The 20,677-nt window shown below is 44.4% G+C and overlaps 1 protein-coding gene across 1 annotated transcript in view; it reads right to left on the bottom strand.

Moving 5' to 3' along the window:
• Window positions 1–18,171, bottom strand: part of CLTC (clathrin heavy chain) — a 33,408-nt gene extending 15,237 nt beyond the window's left edge. Inside the window, exons 1-13 of the mRNA XM_075113325.1 lie at window positions 17,968–18,171; window positions 9,157–9,364; window positions 6,748–7,016; window positions 6,243–6,404; window positions 5,326–5,439; window positions 4,753–4,926; window positions 3,703–3,900; window positions 2,825–3,025; window positions 2,075–2,227; window positions 1,645–1,767; window positions 1,256–1,393; window positions 970–1,134; window positions 673–853 (exon numbers count right to left, since the gene is read on the bottom strand). Of these exons, the coding sequence (XP_074969426.1) occupies window positions 673–853; window positions 970–1,134; window positions 1,256–1,393; window positions 1,645–1,767; window positions 2,075–2,227; window positions 2,825–3,025; window positions 3,703–3,900; window positions 4,753–4,926; window positions 5,326–5,439; window positions 6,243–6,404; window positions 6,748–7,016; window positions 9,157–9,364; window positions 17,968–18,009 (2,128 nt within the window). The 5' untranslated portion in view covers window positions 18,010–18,171. The remainder of the gene's footprint in view (window positions 1–672; window positions 854–969; window positions 1,135–1,255; window positions 1,394–1,644; window positions 1,768–2,074; window positions 2,228–2,824; window positions 3,026–3,702; window positions 3,901–4,752; window positions 4,927–5,325; window positions 5,440–6,242; window positions 6,405–6,747; window positions 7,017–9,156; window positions 9,365–17,967) is intronic.
• Between the last annotated feature and the right edge of the window lie 2,506 nt (window positions 18,172–20,677).

Here is a 20,677-nt window from a genome sequence, read left to right as displayed (position 1 = left end):
CATCTTTCTTGTAGGCCCCCTTCAGGTACCAGAAGGCTTGCTCTAAGTTCTCCCCAAAGCCTTTTCTTCTTCAGACTGAACAACCCAACTCTCTCAGCCTTTCCTCACTGGAGAGGTGTTCTAGCCCTCAGATCATTTTCATGGCCCTCCTCTGGACCCACTCTAACAGGCCCATGTCTTTCCTATGCTGAGGGCCCCAGAGCTGGATGCAGCACTGCAGGTGGGGTCTCACCAGAGCAGAATCACCTCCCTCGACCTTCTGGTGATGCAGCCCAGGACACAGTTGGCCTTCTAGGCAGCAAGTGCACATTGCCAGCTCACGTCCAGCTTTTCATCAGCCTGTATGCCCAAGTCCTTTTCCATAGGGCTGCTCTCAATTTTGGACAAAATAAAAAGGCCAGCAGCTTCTTCAGTTAACTTTTTAGGTTGCCTACAGCTCCAAGCATTTCAGAAAACCAAAATACACAACACAATGTTGGTGCCCCCAACACCAAGAGGGAACTTTAACGGGTGAACTTTAATGTTTAGGTCAGGATTTGAGACAGCTTTGAGGCCTAATTACTTAAGCTCAATACGTCTGTCTGCATTTCAGCAGGCAGACAGTCCTTCATATACGACATACGATAAGGTGAGCTCTAGCTCCTTTTGCTTGAGGCAAGAGCATGAACTTACCTTCAAAGCTCTTGAAAGACTCAAACAGCTCAATAAGTGACTGTGTTGACAGTTGTTCATGATACTTTGAAGCTACCTGGACACAGATCTGCAGGTTCTGACGAATGTTAGCAGACAACATAGCACGCAGGCACTCCAGGGAGTCTTCTACTGATAAGGAACCAAAATAATTCACTAACCACTGCAAAGAAACGTAAGCCATTTTAGACCCAAGTAGAACACTCTACACTCTGAAGTCAAATATTGAAATCAATTATTGTCTGGCTTTTACTAGATTCAGGGTATTTGATCTCATACCTCAGGATTGAGCAGATGAGTGTGAACTACTGCACGCTTGATGTCATACAAGTCTGTGAAGTGTTCAAGCGCTCTCTGTAGCAAGCCAGCTTTCTCACACAGCTGAGCTATGTGAGCCCGGTCATAATGAGTAAACATTTGGTTTCCCAGGATAGCATCTGCAACCTAGAAGGAATATTGAAGAATTTCATTTAGGTTCGCTATCACTACCATTTGATATGGACCACAATGCAGTGGCTAGTCTAGCTACAGACAAGCCTGGGCCAATACATCTCTGAAAGCATACCTGAGGTGCATGCATGAGGTTCATCTCAAGTAAACGTGTTTGCAGGGGACCTTCTGAGGGACGATTATTCTTCAGTGCATCCAGCAAGAAGGCTGTACATTGCTGAATTAAATTATATTCCATAAAGACATCCACGATCTGCAAAAAAAATAATTTAGGCTTTCGATTAGGAACTGGAAGCGCATTTAAACGAAGTAACATTAAGTGCAGCTTCCAAAGCTAAACTGTTTATTCTGGCACTGCACTAAGCTGTCATTTAGTGTTCTTAAAACTAGGCAAGAAACAGCATTGTCCCAGTAAAGTAAATCTTTCTCCGATGGTGAGAGTATGGCTCCTCTTCCCAATTTAAGGCCTTGAAGTTAACATTTCATAGCAATAAAATTATTTACTTGTGTTATGTCTGCAAGAGGCTCTTCATCTTGAACAAGCATTTGTGCAAACTGCTGTCCTTGATCAGGGCTGATTCTCATTACATTCCTCAGCAAAAAAATCCAGTCTGGAGTATATCCAACCTGAAAAGATAACGAAAAGTAGTAACTCAGCAAGAGCACATGCCTTGTTAAATACAGAGCTCAGCAAAAGCTACTGTCAGTAGCTTACACCACCCAGGCAGGATTTCCTCATTTGGAACAGGCTACATAGGGAAGTATGGAAGGGCACATGTATGAAGTCTAGCAGTAATTATTAATAACAAAACTTTAGGCAAAATAGGTACTACTCAGGCTCCCAGATTCACCCACAATTACTTTTAGCTACTTTGGAACATACACTAGTTATTCCCAAGTACAGGACAGATATGGCAATTTAATTTCCTCTCACCTTCTTAGCATACAAAACAATCTTCTGGACTTGTCCTGTTTCAGCAAAACACTGGATGACTTTGTTTGGAACGTTGGCTCTCAGATAGACACTAAGGGCTAGCGTAGGATCTACAGATTTCACAAGGTCTCCCAGCTCCTCTGAGCACTCCAGCTGTTTAAAGATATAAAGACAGTCAGACCACCCTGATCATGCCACGCTGAAATGCGTTATTAACTTCTTCCTCATTTATTTTACTTCTGGACTTCTCTTAAGAAGAAAAGAAATTAAGGCCCAGTTTGATAGCATCATTTGACTCTTTCAGCAGTGATCTAGTGGGCTCTGTTCCTTATGCTGCTCTACAGGAGTCAGAAATGCATTTGTAGAGCTAAAAAGAATTAGGCAATGGAACATATCAGCATCTATCTTCAGCTAATTATAGAAACTAAACCACAACTCAACATATATGCAAGTCAGTATCCAAAGAAGCCTGAAGTGGTTTGGGAAAGAACGGCAGCAGGTCAGAAGCTTTCCATACTAAGTTTACCCTGCTGTAATTTTAAGTAGAATTAGAGAAGCTCTTCAAGTATTTGATTAATTCTCTTGCAGTAATATGGGTCATATTTACAGGGAGAGTGAACACCTATTGCTCAACTGTTTGATCACAGTAGCACATTGATGAGCTGCCTAGCTGAGTTTTCCTTGGGAAGGGAAAGGCTGTCAGGCATTTACATTCCTCCAGGGCTCTAAAGGTGTCCATCCCAAATTTACCTTATCTTCCTTTAGCCATTTTTCCAAGAGCTGTTTGCGTCCCTGCTGAAGCACTGGTCTGCAGAGTTCCAGCGACTCGTACTTATTCAGCTGCCCTTGGTCAAGCAGAATGCCGAAGTATTGGAGTAAAGGAGAAGTCTGTCCAGGCTGAGCTGGAACACTCTGGAAGCGGCGTATGGTGTCTGGAGTACGCAGGATTCCCTGCCAGAAACAGAAATGCACTTCAGTTTTCTGTTCTGCTCTTGTGGTTTGGCAAGCCTTTCTCCAGAAAGCTGAAGTTAGAAATGCTTGTTACAGCCACATTACGTTTTGCCAGCCCAGGATAAGTCAAAAGCAGTATGGTGGAATATCAGCTTGACATTGCCTTTGAGATGTCCTGACACAAGGTGTGCAACAGTAGCCTCTTAAGCTTGTCTTAATGGCAATGCAAATTTAAGTTCAGAGGACTATCCTACAAAATTAAGACACCCTTGCCCTTGCAAGCAAGTTCCTCTCATCTGAATTTAGCATGATCTTTGCTCTTAGTCTGCCCTTTTAGTCCTATTTCCAGGTCCAGCCTCAACGGGAGGCTGTCTTTTCGTGGAGACTTTTTTTAATCATTGGAGCAATAAGGATAAGTACCAGAAACACTAAGCCTCATAGCCATCGTTTATTCTTCCCCATCTCTGCAGGCTTCATACACACTTTAAGATCTGCCAGCATACAATCAGTACTCTCAGCACACAGTGTACACGTTCCTCACAGGTATGTTAAGTACTACATTAGGACAGGAGCACTAACGAGATCCTTGTCTTGCCACTTATGAAATTCAGTTAGATCTCCTGAAGCAAGAAGCTTAAGCCACTAGAGCTCAGTACTACTCAATATTGGCCCATTACCTTTGGGGCATTAGCTGCCACTTTTGCTGCCTCCGAATAGTTCCCTTGTGCGAACAGTGCATTGAATTTTCTGGCAAAGAGTTCCTCAGCACCTGCCAGGTTGTTGCGGACAGCCATTCGTAAAGCTAGGTCAGGATTCTGTAGCACATTTGTGATATAGGGAATAATATTCTCTTCTTCCACACACACTGAGAGCACCTGAATAAATTTATCATGGAAAACTTCCAGTTAGTTCAAATATAAGAAGTGAGCCAAGAGCTAAGCTAACCTCTAAAAGGAAAGCTATGCCATACATGAAAAGCTTTTTCATCCTTTGATAATTGCAGAGTCTTGCTACTTTATTTAAGAAACAGACCTATCAGAAGGAACCTCTACCATTCAATTACTGCATCAAGGCAGATGTTTAACAGTCAATTTAAACTGAGGTATTTACAGAGGTCAGAAATACAGAGATATCAGTGCTGTCTTCCTGTAACCCATATTCAGTGTCTTAAGTAACCAATCCTAGAGGACAAACTAGGAAGAAATCCTGCTCTGTACTACTCATGCTCAACAAGCAACAACATTTGAAATCAATTCAGTCTAAAGGTATAGCTGTACAATGTTAGACTGGTTTAAACTAGTTAAGTTAGAGGCATATGGAGATACAGCAGCAAATTTTACTTGGGGCTCAGAACACTGTCAGACATGAGATTTTGTGAATAGAGTTCAAAGTCAACATATTTAAGACTTCTATCAGCACATACTCTGCGAGAAGGTATAACCTGCCCCCAGGAGAGGTATATTCTAGTTCCATGCTCAGCAGTAGGACAGTGTTTAGGTCACTGACTGCCAGTACAAAACTCCTAAAATTACACAGTCAGAACCTGAGCTGTAGAAGTCAGGCAAGCTGCACTCCTGTTCAGCTATCCGAATCTACCATATTCCTTATTCTATTATTCTGTCTTGTAATTTCTGCAAACTTTTAGACATTGATATGAACACTACAGTGTATGACTGAGGGCCAGCAGCATTAGCTAAACAAGTGGTTCCCAGGCCAAGCTCCCTTACTTGTCCCTTTCTATTCACTCCAATAATTCCAGCTGTTGCTTCATGCTGTGCAGTTACAAATATGGTTTCTCCACTGATTCTGTTCATGTAGATACAGGTGCCAGTTTCCAGGTCATACAAGTGGATATAGCCATATTTTGTTATGAGAAACACCACATCGTGCTTGTCACTGATCTGCAAAACAGGAAGAGATTAATCAAATTTGGTATTGGATAAAACGGGTAAGTGCTACTAAGAATCAGCAGATAGCTCTGCCATTTCAGGACAACTAAAAGTGCTATTATATTTTTACTTAATACTTGAGTACTATCACAGTAGAATGATGTTTTAAGAGCTTGAAAACAGTTAAATATACATGGATATTTCTTCTATTAATAAGAACAAGCTGCCTTTGGAGGCTGCTTCAGTCTCCACCTTCACTTTAACACTACTGAAGCAGGAGCAGAAAACCAGCTTAGTGCCAAGCCTCAGGTCTATACATTGACCACCGCACTTCCAGCGCCCTGTTACAGTGTCACATCCACCAAGAGAAGGTACAGACTTTTCTTATGCTCCTGTTTGCAGCTGTCGTACCTGCATGGCAACAGGAAAGTCATTTTGTGCTTCAGGAGGAAAGAAGACATCCACTGCTTTCTTTGGAAAGGGCTGATTCCCAGTAGGTGGTGTGCCAACTTCAATGATATGCAACTGTGCAATAGATAAGATTAGTCTGTTAGTTCTTGCATTTAATTTATGCAACAATAGATTCAACAATGAGGATATGGCAATTCTTTTGCTGCTGAGCCTTAATCCCAAACTTAAGTGAAGATTAACTGAGTCTTCCTAAATATTTTCACTACCTGAAGGTGTGGCATACTGTATCCATGTACCATAGATGAGGGAAACAGTTAAGCGTGATCTTTAGTTACCCATAGCTACTTAGAAGTTTAAGGATTCAGTTAGATCACTTTATACACACTCTTTCAACTTGGTTAACATTCTCCAGAGACAGTCTGTAGATGTTTCAATCTAGCTTTGGTTTTACTTTGTTTTAGCTGTCACAAAGTAGCTCACATAATTCCAGCATTAGTATTAGACCACTAGCTAGCCTTATAACACTAGTGTTTAATTTTTTTCATCCAATAATTTGGAAATAAGTTAAGCCTGATACTGGGGATCAGCATCAAAGAAAGATTACAACAGCTTTTCCCTAGGCTTAGCCTGTGAAGCTGAGAGTCATGTGTTTCAAGCAGCTAATTAGGCTGGTCATGACATACCACCTCACTTTGTGACTCAAAACAGCCTCCTGCTACATCAGGTAGTCCCTGCTGTGAAGCTTTGTACGCACCAGTTTTCATATATATACATTAGATATATAGCATCCAGACTGACACAGACTCCTTCACTTTTTTCCTAAAGGTAGCTTTGTGCATTAAACCACTTGTTTTCCCGGAAGCAGGTAACCAGCGTGAGTTGTTAAAGATTACAGCGTATTTAGAACCAAGTCTTACCTTACCCCCAGCTTGCCCTCTTACTGCAAAACAGAAAAGAGTGGATTCTTCAGCATTTCCTTCCATCTTGAACTGCGCAAAGCTAGCTGCATGTCCCTCAATTGGTTGTGACACTTTTCTATCTACAGAATATAGCTGCATTGCCCCCACAACACGATTTTGCTAGAAAAGACAGAACAAGAGTCAGAAATAACAGGCACTTGGCCAGTAATTTCATTTAAGTTAGTGTTGGTAAAGCTGTGGTCATATCAAGCTGAAGTACCATGCCATGCTTTCTCTTACAAAGGCATCACTTAAGACTCTCAACCTTGTACTGGTGTATATACCATTACTGTAAGATTCTTCAGTTACATTTCAGTTTGTTACCTGAAGACCAAATCAAGTATTTAGATACCCAGCAATGTTTTAGGGAAAAAACCCACACATATCACTCCCGCTCCTACAGAAGAAGGAAAGAGGACAAGCTCCGGGCCTTCCATGGCAGGCCCCCCTAGCGGTAAAGTACCTGTGCAGATATGCCAGTTAGCAGGAGCCATTTCTGCTTAGCATCAGTACGGTAGTTGATGATCTGGCAGCCAGCAAGACTAGAATGGCGATCAAACATTTTCACAGGCTGCGACTCCCCCTCCATACTCCAATGGTAGACTGCATTATCCGTTACAAGGGCAACAGTATTCAGCGAGATCCACTTCCAGAAGGTGACATCGTCTGTCATCGTATGAGCCTTCATTTTGCTCTTCATTTCAATGTTAAATATTTGAAGCGTCTTCCCAGCTAGAAAACACAACATTGTTAGCCAGGTTGCAGTTCCCACTTGTTACTTCAAGCACTGGTTAAAAGTAGAAGAGCTGCACTATGGTATTAAACCCTTGCAACTTCCTTTAAGAAAATGCTGTTATATACTGGCAGTATCTTCAGTGATCAGCCGTTACTTTTAACCAGACCATGCTCCTAGGGCTAATTTTACCAATTTGCCACTACTGAGCAATCAAACAGATGTGGAAAACAAGCTGGTGGGAGACAAGAGCTTCAGCTACACAAACAAGTTGTATGATACTTCACATACATCAAAGACTAGGTTACAATAATGCTGAGTCTCTTGAAAGTTGTGAGGAGAGCTATACCAATGTCATTAAAAACTACATCCACATCTGTTTTAAGTATAAAAAAAGCACAACATGGAACAGTCAAGTTGGCAGAGGGATTTCTTAATTCAGACTCATTAACCAAAACACTTAGGTTGCACTAATGGGATACACAGCTACTGGCTGCAAACCAGACTAACAGAAACTGTGCAGGGAGAGGAATCTAGTGACCAACACAAGCTCTAGAAGATAAGAGGAAAAGTTCTCAGAATTACACAGAATGTTGCATACATACATCCTGAAGAGCCACCTGCAGTCATTTCTACCAGTTTTTACAATGCAGTGGCATATAACAAATTATTTCTTCCTGTTGAGAAGACAAGGAAGGTTCTGACCAACTTCTATTAGTTTTAGCAGACAGCTATTTAAGCACATGCTACTGTAGCCCAAGAGCAATATTAAAGATCAGGTGAAACTAGGTGCAGGTTCGAATATCTGCTACAGTTACTAACTGTAACCCAGCTTGCTAAAAATCACAGCGCCGTATCAGCAAGTGCCTTCGCTCACCAAGGATTGGTCTAGTTAGAAGCCACCATTACTTCAGCTACTGACATAAGACGCAGAGTCAGGAGTCTCTCCAGAGCTTGGAGAAGACTAATACAGCATCACTCAGGCTACAGACTAGCAATTGATTTCCATATCTAGTGCAATTGGAGCTTTAGAGTCAAGGGAGATCACGTTCCGGTAACACGTATCCTACATGCTATGCAAGGCGTATTAGGAGGCAAACTCTAGACTTAAGTCAAAACGGTCAGTCCTGTTTATAAAAAGCTTTAAAATCAAGATCATGACAGTTTAAGTACACTTCAGAGTTCCTCAGTGGATTAATTTTCTGTATCTTAAGGTTTCCCTTGTTTAGGAGGGCATGGAAAAACTCTGAATTTTAGGTTTTCAGTTACTTAAACACCACCGTTCACCCATGTGCACCATAGATCTGAGCCATTTAATTCTGCTTTTTCTTTTCATAAGACAGGACAGGAACTGGTACAGTCAACTGAAATAACTCACCATCTGCACACACAAGAAAGCATTAAAGTTGTGACAAAACAGTAGCACAGTATTAAAGTCAAATAACATTGAATACATATACATCTTTCCATCAGCAATATTTGCATTTCTACAGTGACAGTATTTGGGCCTCTTGGGGAAAGAGATCAACATTTCTTGAGACTCCAGAGGAATGCTTGCTCTCAATCACCAGTGATAGCAAGGCAGCTGACCTTGTGCTTTATTCACTACACAAGTCTTCCTTGCATAGCTTTACTTTTCTTATCACTGACTGATAAATGTGCACAAATCGGTGCACTGGCTTTTTCCAGCAAGGCCAGACTAAGGCCTTCAGGAATATTTCCCCTCCTCTCTCATCTTATTTTTCCTCTCTGTAAAGGGAGGCTTTGTTAATAGACCTTAATCGCTTAGGATATCAGGTCTCACTTCCCTCTAACATGATTCCACACTTGCAACTCCAGAAAGTCCTTAAAGCCTGAACTTTCCTTATGGCTCTCCCTGCTCAGAAAGCTGTAAGCATTCTGAATTAAGCAAAAACCTCACTCTGAAGACCAGCAAATAGCAGGAAGCCTTAACTGAAACTTACTGTCCAGCTACCTTCAGAAGAACTGAAAAATGCATTCAACTTAAGCTCCCATTAAGCTGTAGAAAATTGGTAAGGGATCCTCCCACATAAATTGCCCAAGAGACTTAAGTCAGTCATAAACTAGTCCTATAGAAAGCTCTCCATCCACTTCAAGCATTTTTAAGGACTTCCATACCTTTTAATGCAATGACTTTACTGGCAGGGTTCATGATAGCACTGTCAGCTGAAATTGGTCTTCGAATAGGGTTGCTGGGGTCATTCATGTCGATGATCACCACTTGAGCCTGTTCCCCCACTTTCTCTCTTATGCAGATGAATTTGTCGGACTCCATTGTCAGAGTGCTGAACCCAATGTTTGCTGGGTTGATGCCCAGGTTTTGGAGCTGGAAGAGGAAAAAAGGTTTAGCATTAAGTTACTACCTCCATATAGCCACGAACAGCTTCTGTTAAAGTTGCAAGAGATACTAGGCTTCACACAGCTTTTTGTGACAACCCAACACCCTACCCAAAAATGGCACGGCACACAAATTCTTGCCCATTTCAGTTAAGCCCAGCAGGCTTCCTGAAGAAGCCCTGCAGCATTCAAGTGCTTGGTACCTTGTCTTCAAGGTCCATTCACAACTTACTCTTGAGACCCTCAACTTCTGAACCCTCAACTTCTGAACCCTCATATGGTTTAATGAGCTTGCCTGCTCCTGGCAGCTGTGCCAGAGTTGCAGCTTCTGTACTCACTCCCACCAGCTTTGCTTCCAGAGCCCTAACTCATTGCACTGAGCTTGGCAGCTATCACTGTTTCAAGCTTAACATCACATGTGAGGCATCAGAGCTTTATCTTTATCCTTGTAGAGTTAAAAAAAGCTACCTGTCTAGCAATTAGCCTAGTCCTGTCTAGCAGCAAGGCTGTATACCACCCAGGAGGCAGAGCTAACACACGAGAGGGACACTACTGAAGTCAGAAATGGCTTATCCACGGCCACACTTAAGCATACAGAAGATTCCAACAAGCCACCTCCTTTTCCGCTGAGCCACACTCTGCTTCTGTAAACCTTTAAATGCATATTTTTAAATCATGTTTCTAGTACAGCTTGCCACAAAACACAGTTTAGTTAATACCACTTAACTGTGCATGTTTGCAACAGGCCGGCACACTAGGGTGTCAGTAGTGAAACAAAGTTTCCATTTTTAACAGAAATGCTGAACAGTTCGTTCACCTCACATACAGATACCCAGCTTGTGGGCTGATACCCCTTAAAAACTCAAGATCAGTTTTCTACTGTTAGAAGAATTATCACTTCTAATACTTCAGATATCTTTGTTTATGGGAGACTAAACTTCAAGCCCAAGGTCTCGACCTTCAAAGCCACGTTGGTATATTGTACTGGTTTGAAGCAAAACACCAAGCTCTTATCAGCTGTGCTCTGTACAAGCTCTGAGATGACAACGCCTCAGCCGCTCTGTTCCTGCCTACTTACAGCTTCTGATAAAGAGGGTATTTTACCATACACCCCCTTTGCCCCAGCTTTCAGACAGCACACGCAAGGAACAAGTAACATCTAAGCTATGGCACACCAAGTTAACAGAACAAGCTTCACAGAAGGCACTTTAACAGATGATCTGTATCACCCAGTTAATCAAGACAGCTAGACCTTGCTACAGCTTAAGGTTGAGACTCAAATGCAAGTCAGTTTTAGCTCCCTGGGCTGGCCGAAGGAGACTTCTAGAAGATGATTCAGCCTTCATATATGGTTCTCCAGCCACTCTGCATTTATGTCCTTTGTCCTAAAGGACACTATTTCATTGAAGTTACCTTGCTTTTTCAGAAGAGGTCTTTTCAAGCTCTTCAGTCAGGTTCAAACAAGATCTCAATACAATACCAAAAAGATGTTTGGGCTCTTTGGTGTTTATATAGGGCTTATTTCACAACTAGCTTACAGAGAGTTAATGCTGATCATTTGGTAAATTGAAGGTCTACCCAGCTTTTCTACTTTGAAAGATTTTGAGAGAGATATGAGTAGAAGCAGAACAGATTTAGATGTAATTCCTGAAGCTAGGCATCAAGCTAGCTTAAGCCATTCTTCCAAGGCAGAAGATCTACACTTTCTGCAACTTAACACAGTGAACAGTTTCAAAGACAGCTCCCTTTACATCCATCCACCTGACAATGAAGCCAGGAAACTTTCAAGTGAAAGATAAGCATTTCTTCAGCTCTCCCCAGAGGAAACTGCCTTCATGGTGCTATAGCTACAGAAATCAAGCCCGACCCCCTTGACAGGTCAGAACTGTTACTCAGATTTAAGTCAGTATTTGAGGTCCAGCATCACAGAACCGATCGCATATTCTTCAACGACATGGATTCACTTAGAAGATTTCAGATTTAAGTTCAATTCTCCCTTTCACATCTTTATTTGGGTAGTGTTCTCTAGGCCTGGGACCTGGTATTTGTACATCAGCTAGGCGGGCCTATATGCAACCTGGTCACACCCCTGCAGTAGAGAAGGTTTGAAGGTGTAAGAGTTTCATCTGGCAGAGCTGGAGAGACTTACTAGCATGTGGCATTTCCTTTTGCTAGGGCTGCAGTCTTGACAAGTGCAAAATCATTTACCAAGAACTCAACTTCCTTGTTCATTTGGTAGAGCAGGGCAGTTTCAGGGTGCCAAGTACTCCGCCTAGCAGTAACTCACAGCACTATACTCGGACATTGTTAGCAGAACAAACCAAAGCAGCAAGTCCTAGCAGATGGCAGACCTCTTTGATTCAGTGGTTATGTCTAGATCTCCCTAAGTTGCTTAGATATTGCAAGACAGATTTATCTTAATCGTGATCAAACTGCCACCTGCTAGGTGTCACATCTCAGGTATGCAACCCTAGTTAGAAGTGGAAGATGTGGTCCTTTTTCAATTTAAGAGCATTTCCAAAGGCTAGATACAGCTTTGAAAAATTTTAAATTGGCACTGGAGCTCTGAAGAAAGCTTGGAGAAGCTTTCCCATAGAGGCACAACCATTAGTGAGGTCTTCAAGAACACAAGCTCATTCTGCTAAGATTTCATCTTTTAATCCCAACAGATCCAAGTGCATGGACCAAGTCTCCTTCAAGCACCGAGACAGGAAGTTGACTCTAACCATGACAATCTCTGCACTTGATTACGTAAGATCGTCACCAGCCAAGAGTGGCACTTGCTTTGCTCAGCTGGTACGGCTAATGGTCACTTCTCCTGGCTGCACTCAGACCTGACGCATAGAACTCTTGAGAGTATATGTCGTTCCCTGTACTACAGGTTATTTCCTTCCCCAAATGAGCCAAAGTTCAGGTGAGCGAGGCAGGAGTGTTTACAAAGCTAAGCAAAGTAAACAAAAACTAAGATTACTATTAGGAAACATGACAGCAGGTATTTCTTTGGAGGCTTTTATTATGAAAATTTCAATACTATTCCATGTACAAACTCCTGAATTTGCACTACAGCTAGAAGAGTACGGGGGTTTACAGCAGATTTTCTACTCCTCTTACCACAGAGGCAAAAACCACAAACGTTTAATACTGCACACATTTAGGTCCACTACCTTTCACCAATTCACAGACAAGTTTAAGAGACTGTGAAAAGAAAGGAGGAATTCTAAGACACTCCTACATTAAACTACAAAAAAAAACCAACCCCTACTTCCTTGGCTTTCAAGCAGATATGAAAGCAGAACTTGCTAGCTGTGCTCAGTCAACCAGTTTACAGTGCAAGTTATTTTACAGCAACATTTGTTGGAAAGTTCAGTTACACCAGCCTCCTGAAAGCACAAGGAGAAGAAAGTGTTCTGTGAAGTAGCTGCTGCATTAGAGTGGAACCATGAAACAGGCTGCCAGAGACAGCAGCAACTCTTCTGTTCAGCAGAGGTGTTGCCTTGAAGGACTCATCTAACTTGAGGCTGGATACTTTGCTCAGTTTCAGGCTGTATTGAACCATCAAATTCTACCACGACATTTATCTGAACAGCATTAGGAGGTGAATCATTATAACGTGGTAAGTGGCAGTCTGATTAGTAAAACTATTTTTTTCACTGGAAGAAAATTCAAGTACGTTCTTGGTAACTTACCCAGAGAAGTTGTCATATTACATGCATGTTTGACATCAAGCTGAATGGTAAAACTGCTGACAAGAGTCTCTGTTGACCCCTTCCGGGAACATTTGCTTTCTTGTGACAATTTGCTTAGCTGTCAAATAATTTCTCCTTGCCTACAAGGAAGGGCGCGAACTGCTGAGTACACATTTCACCTCGACACTCACACTCAACAGGATATAACCACTGCTCTTGTAGCCACAAGCAGCTGCTTAGTCTCTGCCCAGAGACTCCTTATCTACATGCAGCTAGAAGTCACATTAGCTGGGAAATGCCAGTTAACAGAAATATTCCCAGTCTTTGAGGAGCATGGAGCTTCTTGACATGCAGCGAGTCACATCAGTTCTATTGCAAGGCCATGCTTTATTTGGCTTTGATTTAACAAGGTAGACACTAGGCTACATTTCAACCACTCATTTCATTCCATACAGAAAACTTAGCAAAGCAAACTTAAGTCGCACAGAAGACTTATGTCCGTGCTGATCTGTTAGTTACTGACTGCAGTTCTGCAACACAGGAGTCCCGCAGCCAGTCAATGGCTCTGAAGTACTTCATGTTTACCAGCCCAAGGTAAGAGTTACAGTTTGTAACTAGGCAGTTATGTTTTCAACAGATAAGAGACCTCTATAATAGTTGAGAGCTCTATTTCTAGATCCTTCCTATTTTCTGCCTCAGCCTCAAGAGGCAGAGGCAGCCATCCTGTCTCAGCAGCCAGATATGCTGTGTGACTATTTCAGTTACAAGCCACAGCTGAGACCATACCTGCTGAAACCCGAGTTCAGAACCACTGGCTGCCATTACTTATCTTTAGTTAAGTCACCACAGTCCCAGCGTGAAGTGCTAATGAGTAGTGCCACCAAGACAAGCAGGCCTGTTGACTTCAGTATCTGCTGCGAGGGAGAGGAATAGCTTAAACTGCTTAACTAATCGTTCCTATCCAATTAGCTGACACACACACAGACACACTCCTCAAGACACACTGGTTCTTCACAGCATTCTTTGTTGCAGATTTTCTCTCTGTAAGAACTCACTGGTTTTAGGAATTCAGGTCTACTAAGACGCAGGGGGCAGGCCTCCTACCAAAACAGGGTTAGGCACAGCAGTCCTGTCTTTAATTCCTGACTTAAAGTACCATCAAAAGACTTAACTGCTTCAAATTAATGCTGTTATAGCAGAGATTTAGGATATATTAAACTGTCTCACTGCCAGCACAACACACAGAAACACTTCGTTGTTTTGTCGTTCTTAGCATGAAGTAGTAAATTTATAAGTTTTATTATACGATGCCTCAGCTGTCCAGGTTTATTCCGTTAGCTCTTTGGCATAGCTAGCTGTGATTCTGAGAGCCATCCAAGTACCACCACCCTAGAACAGCAAAGCTGCTATTCAGGTTTGCTCCATCAATGACCAATAGACAAAAAAACCTTTTCCTAGTTAAAAAGAGTAGTTCTGTCCCAGCATCAAGCACACAGCCATTTTCTGTACTGTCTAGACAAGTCTACAGAATAATTTAGTTTTTAAAAATATATTTAGGTGCAGAAGAGTATTTATTAATGCCTTAAGTCACACCAGTACAGTGGTGTGCCTGGTCCAAATTCAGGTTTTACCTATTTCTGGGTAGTGTGGCTAAATTAAATGGCAACCACAGTTCATCACCTGCTAACTCATCTGGTTCTCTCTCATTCACCAGGAACAGGTAATCTTAGAAAAGCTCTGTGCACCTACCACAGTAAGCAGTTGCATGTTACCTTCACCCTCAAGTACCCAGAGGCACCAACTTACGGAATCCCTATAACCTGGATACGAGCAGCCAGATTTGCAATCATTTGACACACTGAACTCTGATCTCCCACCATGTGCCCACTGGACTGTTTCCAAAGTAGCACTATAAAAAAAAAGCACTATAAAGTTTTACAATGTGAGTCCAGTAGTTTTGATGGCACAGGAATCAAGTTTCTCCTTGGAAGCTCACAAGGAAAACATCTCTCCGCAGCGTGTTGTTGATGTTCTTTTGTGGCAAGGCAGGCATCAACAGCAGACAATACACAGATAACATCCTACATATTTGCGACTACTGAGATTTCAGAGGTATGCAATGGGACTCAAACGAACAAGACCTGAAGCCTGACTACACATTTTGGTTTTAGACTTCACCTAGTTAATATCCAGAAAGCTTACTTAGCCCTAGTAAGCTAACTACTTGCCACATCTTACTTGCCCAGGCGAGATCTCTAGCTCGAATTGTGGGTACAAAGCATGCTTTACTGCGTACCAAAGAGACAGGGCATCCAGGAGCACAACGAAGCAGGGCTTCTGGAGCCTTTAACTCTTCATTCCTGTGTTGCCTAGCCAAGATGCTGACAACGACAGATAATGCCAGCATGCCTTGGGTGCTGTAATATGGAGCGCAGCTGGGCTGAAGATCAGCACAAGCTTTGTACAGACACTTAACTTGACCATTTTTTGACCTGCAGTAATGGATCCATGGAGATCTAGTATTTTACTGCATGTAGCATTGACTGCCAGTTTTTCAGATTAATTAAAAGCAAGTTTCAATAATAGCCTCGCAAGAACTTTCCCATTCATATCCATCACCTGCCTTTTTATGAATAGGGGCCCAGCTGGGTACCTTATCTTTCATTAAGCATCAACTGCAAACTTGCAGGTGTTGCACAACACCTGTATGACAAGTTTCCCAGATGATGTAGGTCAGGCACAGTTCAAGAAATTGTATTACTGAGTCCATGAGGACCTCCTATGAACAGCCTAGAATATGCTAAAGCAGTTCTGGACAGCTAAAATGTAGCAATATCACTGTTTCTGCTCTCAAAGTTTATTCCAACAGCAAGTCAGAAGCTTCAGCATGAAAACAGTACCTCCGAGAATTCAAGTTCCTCTGAATTTTTTCAATGAAATAAAATGAGGAAGTTCAGTAGTTACCACAAGCTGCAGCATTACGGGCAAGAGCCACGTGCACATAGGCTCAGAAGGCTGGACACAGAGTCTTACAAAAGACCAGCTCATATACGCAGTTGTTAAAGGTTCTGGTCAGGTCCATGCTCTACGTTAAATAAGAGCAGGGGAAAAAATACAAGTAAACAGATAAATCAGTCTTTAGTCAGAACAGTCATGTTCCGCAATAGTGCTGGCCTGAAACCTATCAGCGCTTCTGGAGCGAAGCAGTTGAGTTTCCTTACATAATAGCACTCATGTCATTAGAGACCTGGCAGTGGGTCACACGCAAGGTTTGTATCTTAAATAATATATCATAGATGCATTTCCACAATACTTTATTAAGAGCTGGGCTACCCAGAGGTATGAGTGTCACCTGAGCACACAGAATCTTCTCAATACTCAGTTCCAGGCTATGCTATTACCAGAACAAACTTGCTCAGAGCTGAAGCTCTGGTCAACTGATGAGATTCTCCTGTCAGTGCTCCTTGCTAAAGAAGAGTCCAGGGCTATGCCAACGCTATGAATTCTGGCCTGGTTTTAAACTGATATTGAAGTAAAATAATCTGATGCCCAGCAATTAACTAGCCAGATAAAAACCAATCAAGGCAGCATTTTTTTAAACCTAAAAATAACCCTATGGACAGCGGTAATTCACACAGCAAGATAAGTATTTTACAATTGTTCTTTTAGCAAAGGGTCTAGAAACTAAATTCTTCCTATAGGGAAAAAAGTCACTATAAAGCGTGTAAATCCATCCCTACGCTAGTGCCCACCACAGTCCCAGTTAGCTGAGGCCAAACCACATACGGGCACTGACATTGCAGGGAATCGGGCCCACGGGCAGGTTGCTGGAAGCCAGAAGACCCTGCCTGAGTACGTCCATGTAACTTATTATACACGTTCTCCTCAGAAAAACACTCCTCAGCAACAAGGCCAAGCTTAACGCCACCACAGCTACAGCAGCCCAGGACGAGAAGCGTGGCGCGTAGTACTTCGCCCTATAGCCTTGTCAGATAGGAACTACACATTGCACAACTGTATTATGGCGTCCAGACCCCTCCCTGAGCTCCAGCTCCACCGAGACACATTAAAGGTGTACGCTGATTTGGGAAGGTAACCTTGCGTGCCTGCAGCGGAGTGACTGCAGGATTTGTTACTCGTGCCTTTAGAAGGCCGTGTTAAAGCTAAAGGCCATCACTTGGAAATAATCTATTAATGTGTGGTTATGGTTTAACGACAGCCAAACCTAGAATTTGTTAGCGGGCAGCGTAGACCTGGCACTTCTGTGCCTGCACTGCAGGGAAGCCCGCAGCAGCTTCCATGTTCCCCTACAATGGTGGTTTTTTTCTTCACAGAAGATACCGTATAAGTCAGAACGTCAATAAAATGATTTAGCACATTCTTACGACTACAAGGAGGCTTAGTCTCATTAAAAAAAACACCAATAATACAGGAATACAGGGCGGCAGCTTGGCCGCCTCATCAAGCCCCCGGCGCCGAGGCGGCACCCCCGGCCCTGCCCGGCGGAGCGGGGCTCCCCGCGGGGAGCGGAGCGGGCCCGCCGCGCTCTGCCCTCCCACGGCCGCACCGCCCGGCAGGTGCCAGCGCGGGCACGCCGCCAGCCTCGCCCACAGCGCCGGCACCGAACGGGGAAGGCGAGGGCCGGATGCCCGGCGCCCGCACCTCGGCCCGCTCCTGCCCAGGGCGCGGAGGAGCCCCCGCGCCGCCCCAGCGCTCCCCCTCAAACCCGGGCCCGCGGCGGGAAGGCGCTGCCCGAGCCGGACACCGGCAAGGCCTGCGGAAGGGCGGCCGCCCCGCGGCCTCTCGCCCGAGCAGCGTCCCCGGGCGGCTCCTCCGTCTGAGGAAAGGAGGGAGCGGCCCGCCCGCCCCAGCCCCGCTCCCCCGGCCCGGCCTCCCCGCGCCCTACCTGGAGATGCTCCTGGAAGCGGATAGGCAGGATCTGGGCCATGGCGGCGGCGGGCTGGGGCTCCAGTCCGAGGCCGGACCGGAGTCGCACCTGAGCGGGGTCCGGGCGGCGCGGGGAAGCGGGACCGCAATGGCGGAAGGGGCCAGCGAGCGGGGAAGGGCCGTGGAGATCCGGAAGCTGCCCCCGCCGGCGGAAGGATACCACCGCGGAAGGAAGAGGCCTGCCCTCACCTGCCGGGACCTGCCTCAACTGCGCCGGCCGGGCGGAAGGATCCCGGCAGAGAGGGATGCCTCACTACCCGCGGAACCAATGGGAGCGGCGAAGAGATCGGCCACCGGAAGGGACTATTTCGAGCCTCACCACTCCTCCCTCCCCGGTCTTTTTTTCCTTTTTTTTTTTTTTTTTTGCCACATCATGCGACCGAGGTGCGGCTGCGTCACTTCCGTTCCGCGCTCATGGCCCGGCAGGTCACGTGCAGGGGGCAGAGCGGCCGGGCAAGGTGACTCGCCCGGGTTGGGGGGGTGCTGGTTGCTATGGCGAGGCGCGGTTGCCATGGCGACGGGCGGGGGCAGGCCCGGGCCCGGGCCCCTTGGCGGCACCTCCGCCGGTGGAGGAGGCTTTTTCCCCGCCGTGCACTAACAAACGTTAATTAACAGCAGAAAACAAAGCAGAAAAGGGCCTTAAGGGCCTCCTTTCCTTCACCAAAACGCCAGGGTGTAAATCGACATCACCGGCGGCCGCCGCAAGAGCCCCTTGGAGGGCCGGGATGGGCCACAGGACTCTTCCCATGTAACATTGCTAATAAATACAGTAACAACAAAACTTAACTTTAGTGCCTTATTTATTATTAATTCACAATATAACTCCAGCCCACAAAACCAGGTAAAACCCTTTTTTACCCGACCACAGCACAGAGGGCATGCCGAGGCTGGACAGGTGTGAGGCAGAGGCACCCCAGCAGCCCTCACCACTGCTTTTCTTATGTCTTTTCTTATTTTGCAATTTCAGAGTTCTTTCCTGGTACTGCTTTCGCTTTGTCTTGAAGTTGTGAATTTAAAAATCTCTGAGCAGTCCTGGAACACAAGGAGAAACACCTCCCTTCTTGCTACTACGAAAGTAAAAAAACCCAAAAATTAAAGTGCTCAGATGTGCCAAGAGATATATAGCCCCAAGGAAGAGCGGGCGGTCTAGCTACTGATGTCAGACCTAGCATGTGGTGCAGATGTCGGGTGACTTGGAAGTGGCTATGACATTGCAAATATAATATAAATCAAAGTAAACAGCAATTGTGGGCTTCTGCAAAATTTAGACTACAGGTTTTGATGAGAAGTGCTGGCTTCTCAAAAGCCATCAGAACCCAGGATAAAGGGCCCATAAACACACCACCTCCCACCGAAACTGATGGCAACCAGCAACTGTTCGATTCATGCCTTCCCTTAGGAACTAGAAAGACATTAATCGCGGTGCTGTTTCTGTGCTCTGTATGCACCCAAAAGGGGCAGGCAGCAGCAATGCTCCCGCGGCCAAAACTTGCACGGCAGCTCCTGCTATTGCCATTGACAGCTACGGTGTAGCTCGAGTTCAGCCTCTCGCAGCCCCGCACGCTGGCGCTCGGCCTTGCAGGGCAGCCAGCAGAGCACACCGCGGCCGCTCCGGCTCTCCGAGGCAGGAATCATGCCTTCCTCACTAGGTTTGGCAAGTACGCAGACCAGCCCCGGCTTCTTCATTTTAATAGGTAAGATCACAGTAAGAGGGACAGGTATCAGACCTACTACCTCCTTTATGAAGAATAATATTATCATATCCCCCGTAAGAGATTCCCAGGGTTTTCAAAAGCTTACGATCAGTTACAGCCTGTGCCGTACAGAGGTGGAATGCTTAATGTTTTACGCCAGGTGCTAAGGCTTACTTACAACATCACTTTAACAGCATTAGCTAGTTACCTGAAAGGCAACTGAAGGTGACACACAGTGTAAACAGAGGCACGAAAAATGACATAAGTTCTTCCAGCTTTTTGGAAATAGTCTTATACAAAGTGTTACTTACTGAAAATGAAAAATAGCAAAAAAGACAAGCTCTGGAGCACTGGAACATTTTAGCATTATTTAGGTGACAGAAGGGGATTACCTCTCTGAGAGGGAAACAACCTTTATAATGACAAAGCATCACAGCTCTTTGCTTTTTTTATATACTTGAGTCGAGGAAAAAATCTAGTATTGCCTTGTGTAATCTTTCTACATATTTGATACAGTCAAAATCCATACATTTTAAAAATACCAGTCACCAAATTCAGAAAGACAGCCCACTCGGCAGCAGGCCTGCTGACGGCCTGCAGGACATAACCCCGCTGAGTACCGGACTGACTGCTGGGTTGGGGGTTTTTTTTGGCTAGATAGAAAACACACAATGCTAAGTCATCCCTGACAAAAATTATGCAGTAAGCAAGAATATAAAAGCATTTACAAAGTACTTTGCATACATAGACATCTTCACCCAGAACCATCGCTGTACATGGTACAGCACAGTACCCAGTAGGAACAACACCGTCTGTGCCACAGAACGCAGGTGGCAAATGTCCTTTTGCCATTAGATGCTGATGGTTCCATCATTAAAAAAGCACTCCCTACACACTTTACTGAGTGGTATATGAGCATGAAGATTGTACAGCCACAATAATACAGAGTAAAATTGATACAAAGTGACAGTTCCA

Source organism: Phalacrocorax aristotelis, chromosome 18, assembly GCF_949628215.1.
Source record: "Phalacrocorax aristotelis chromosome 18, bGulAri2.1, whole genome shotgun sequence".
Classification (NCBI taxonomy): domain Eukaryota; kingdom Metazoa; phylum Chordata; class Aves; order Suliformes; family Phalacrocoracidae; genus Phalacrocorax; species Phalacrocorax aristotelis.
This window is presented reverse-complemented; position numbering and strand designations above follow the sequence as displayed.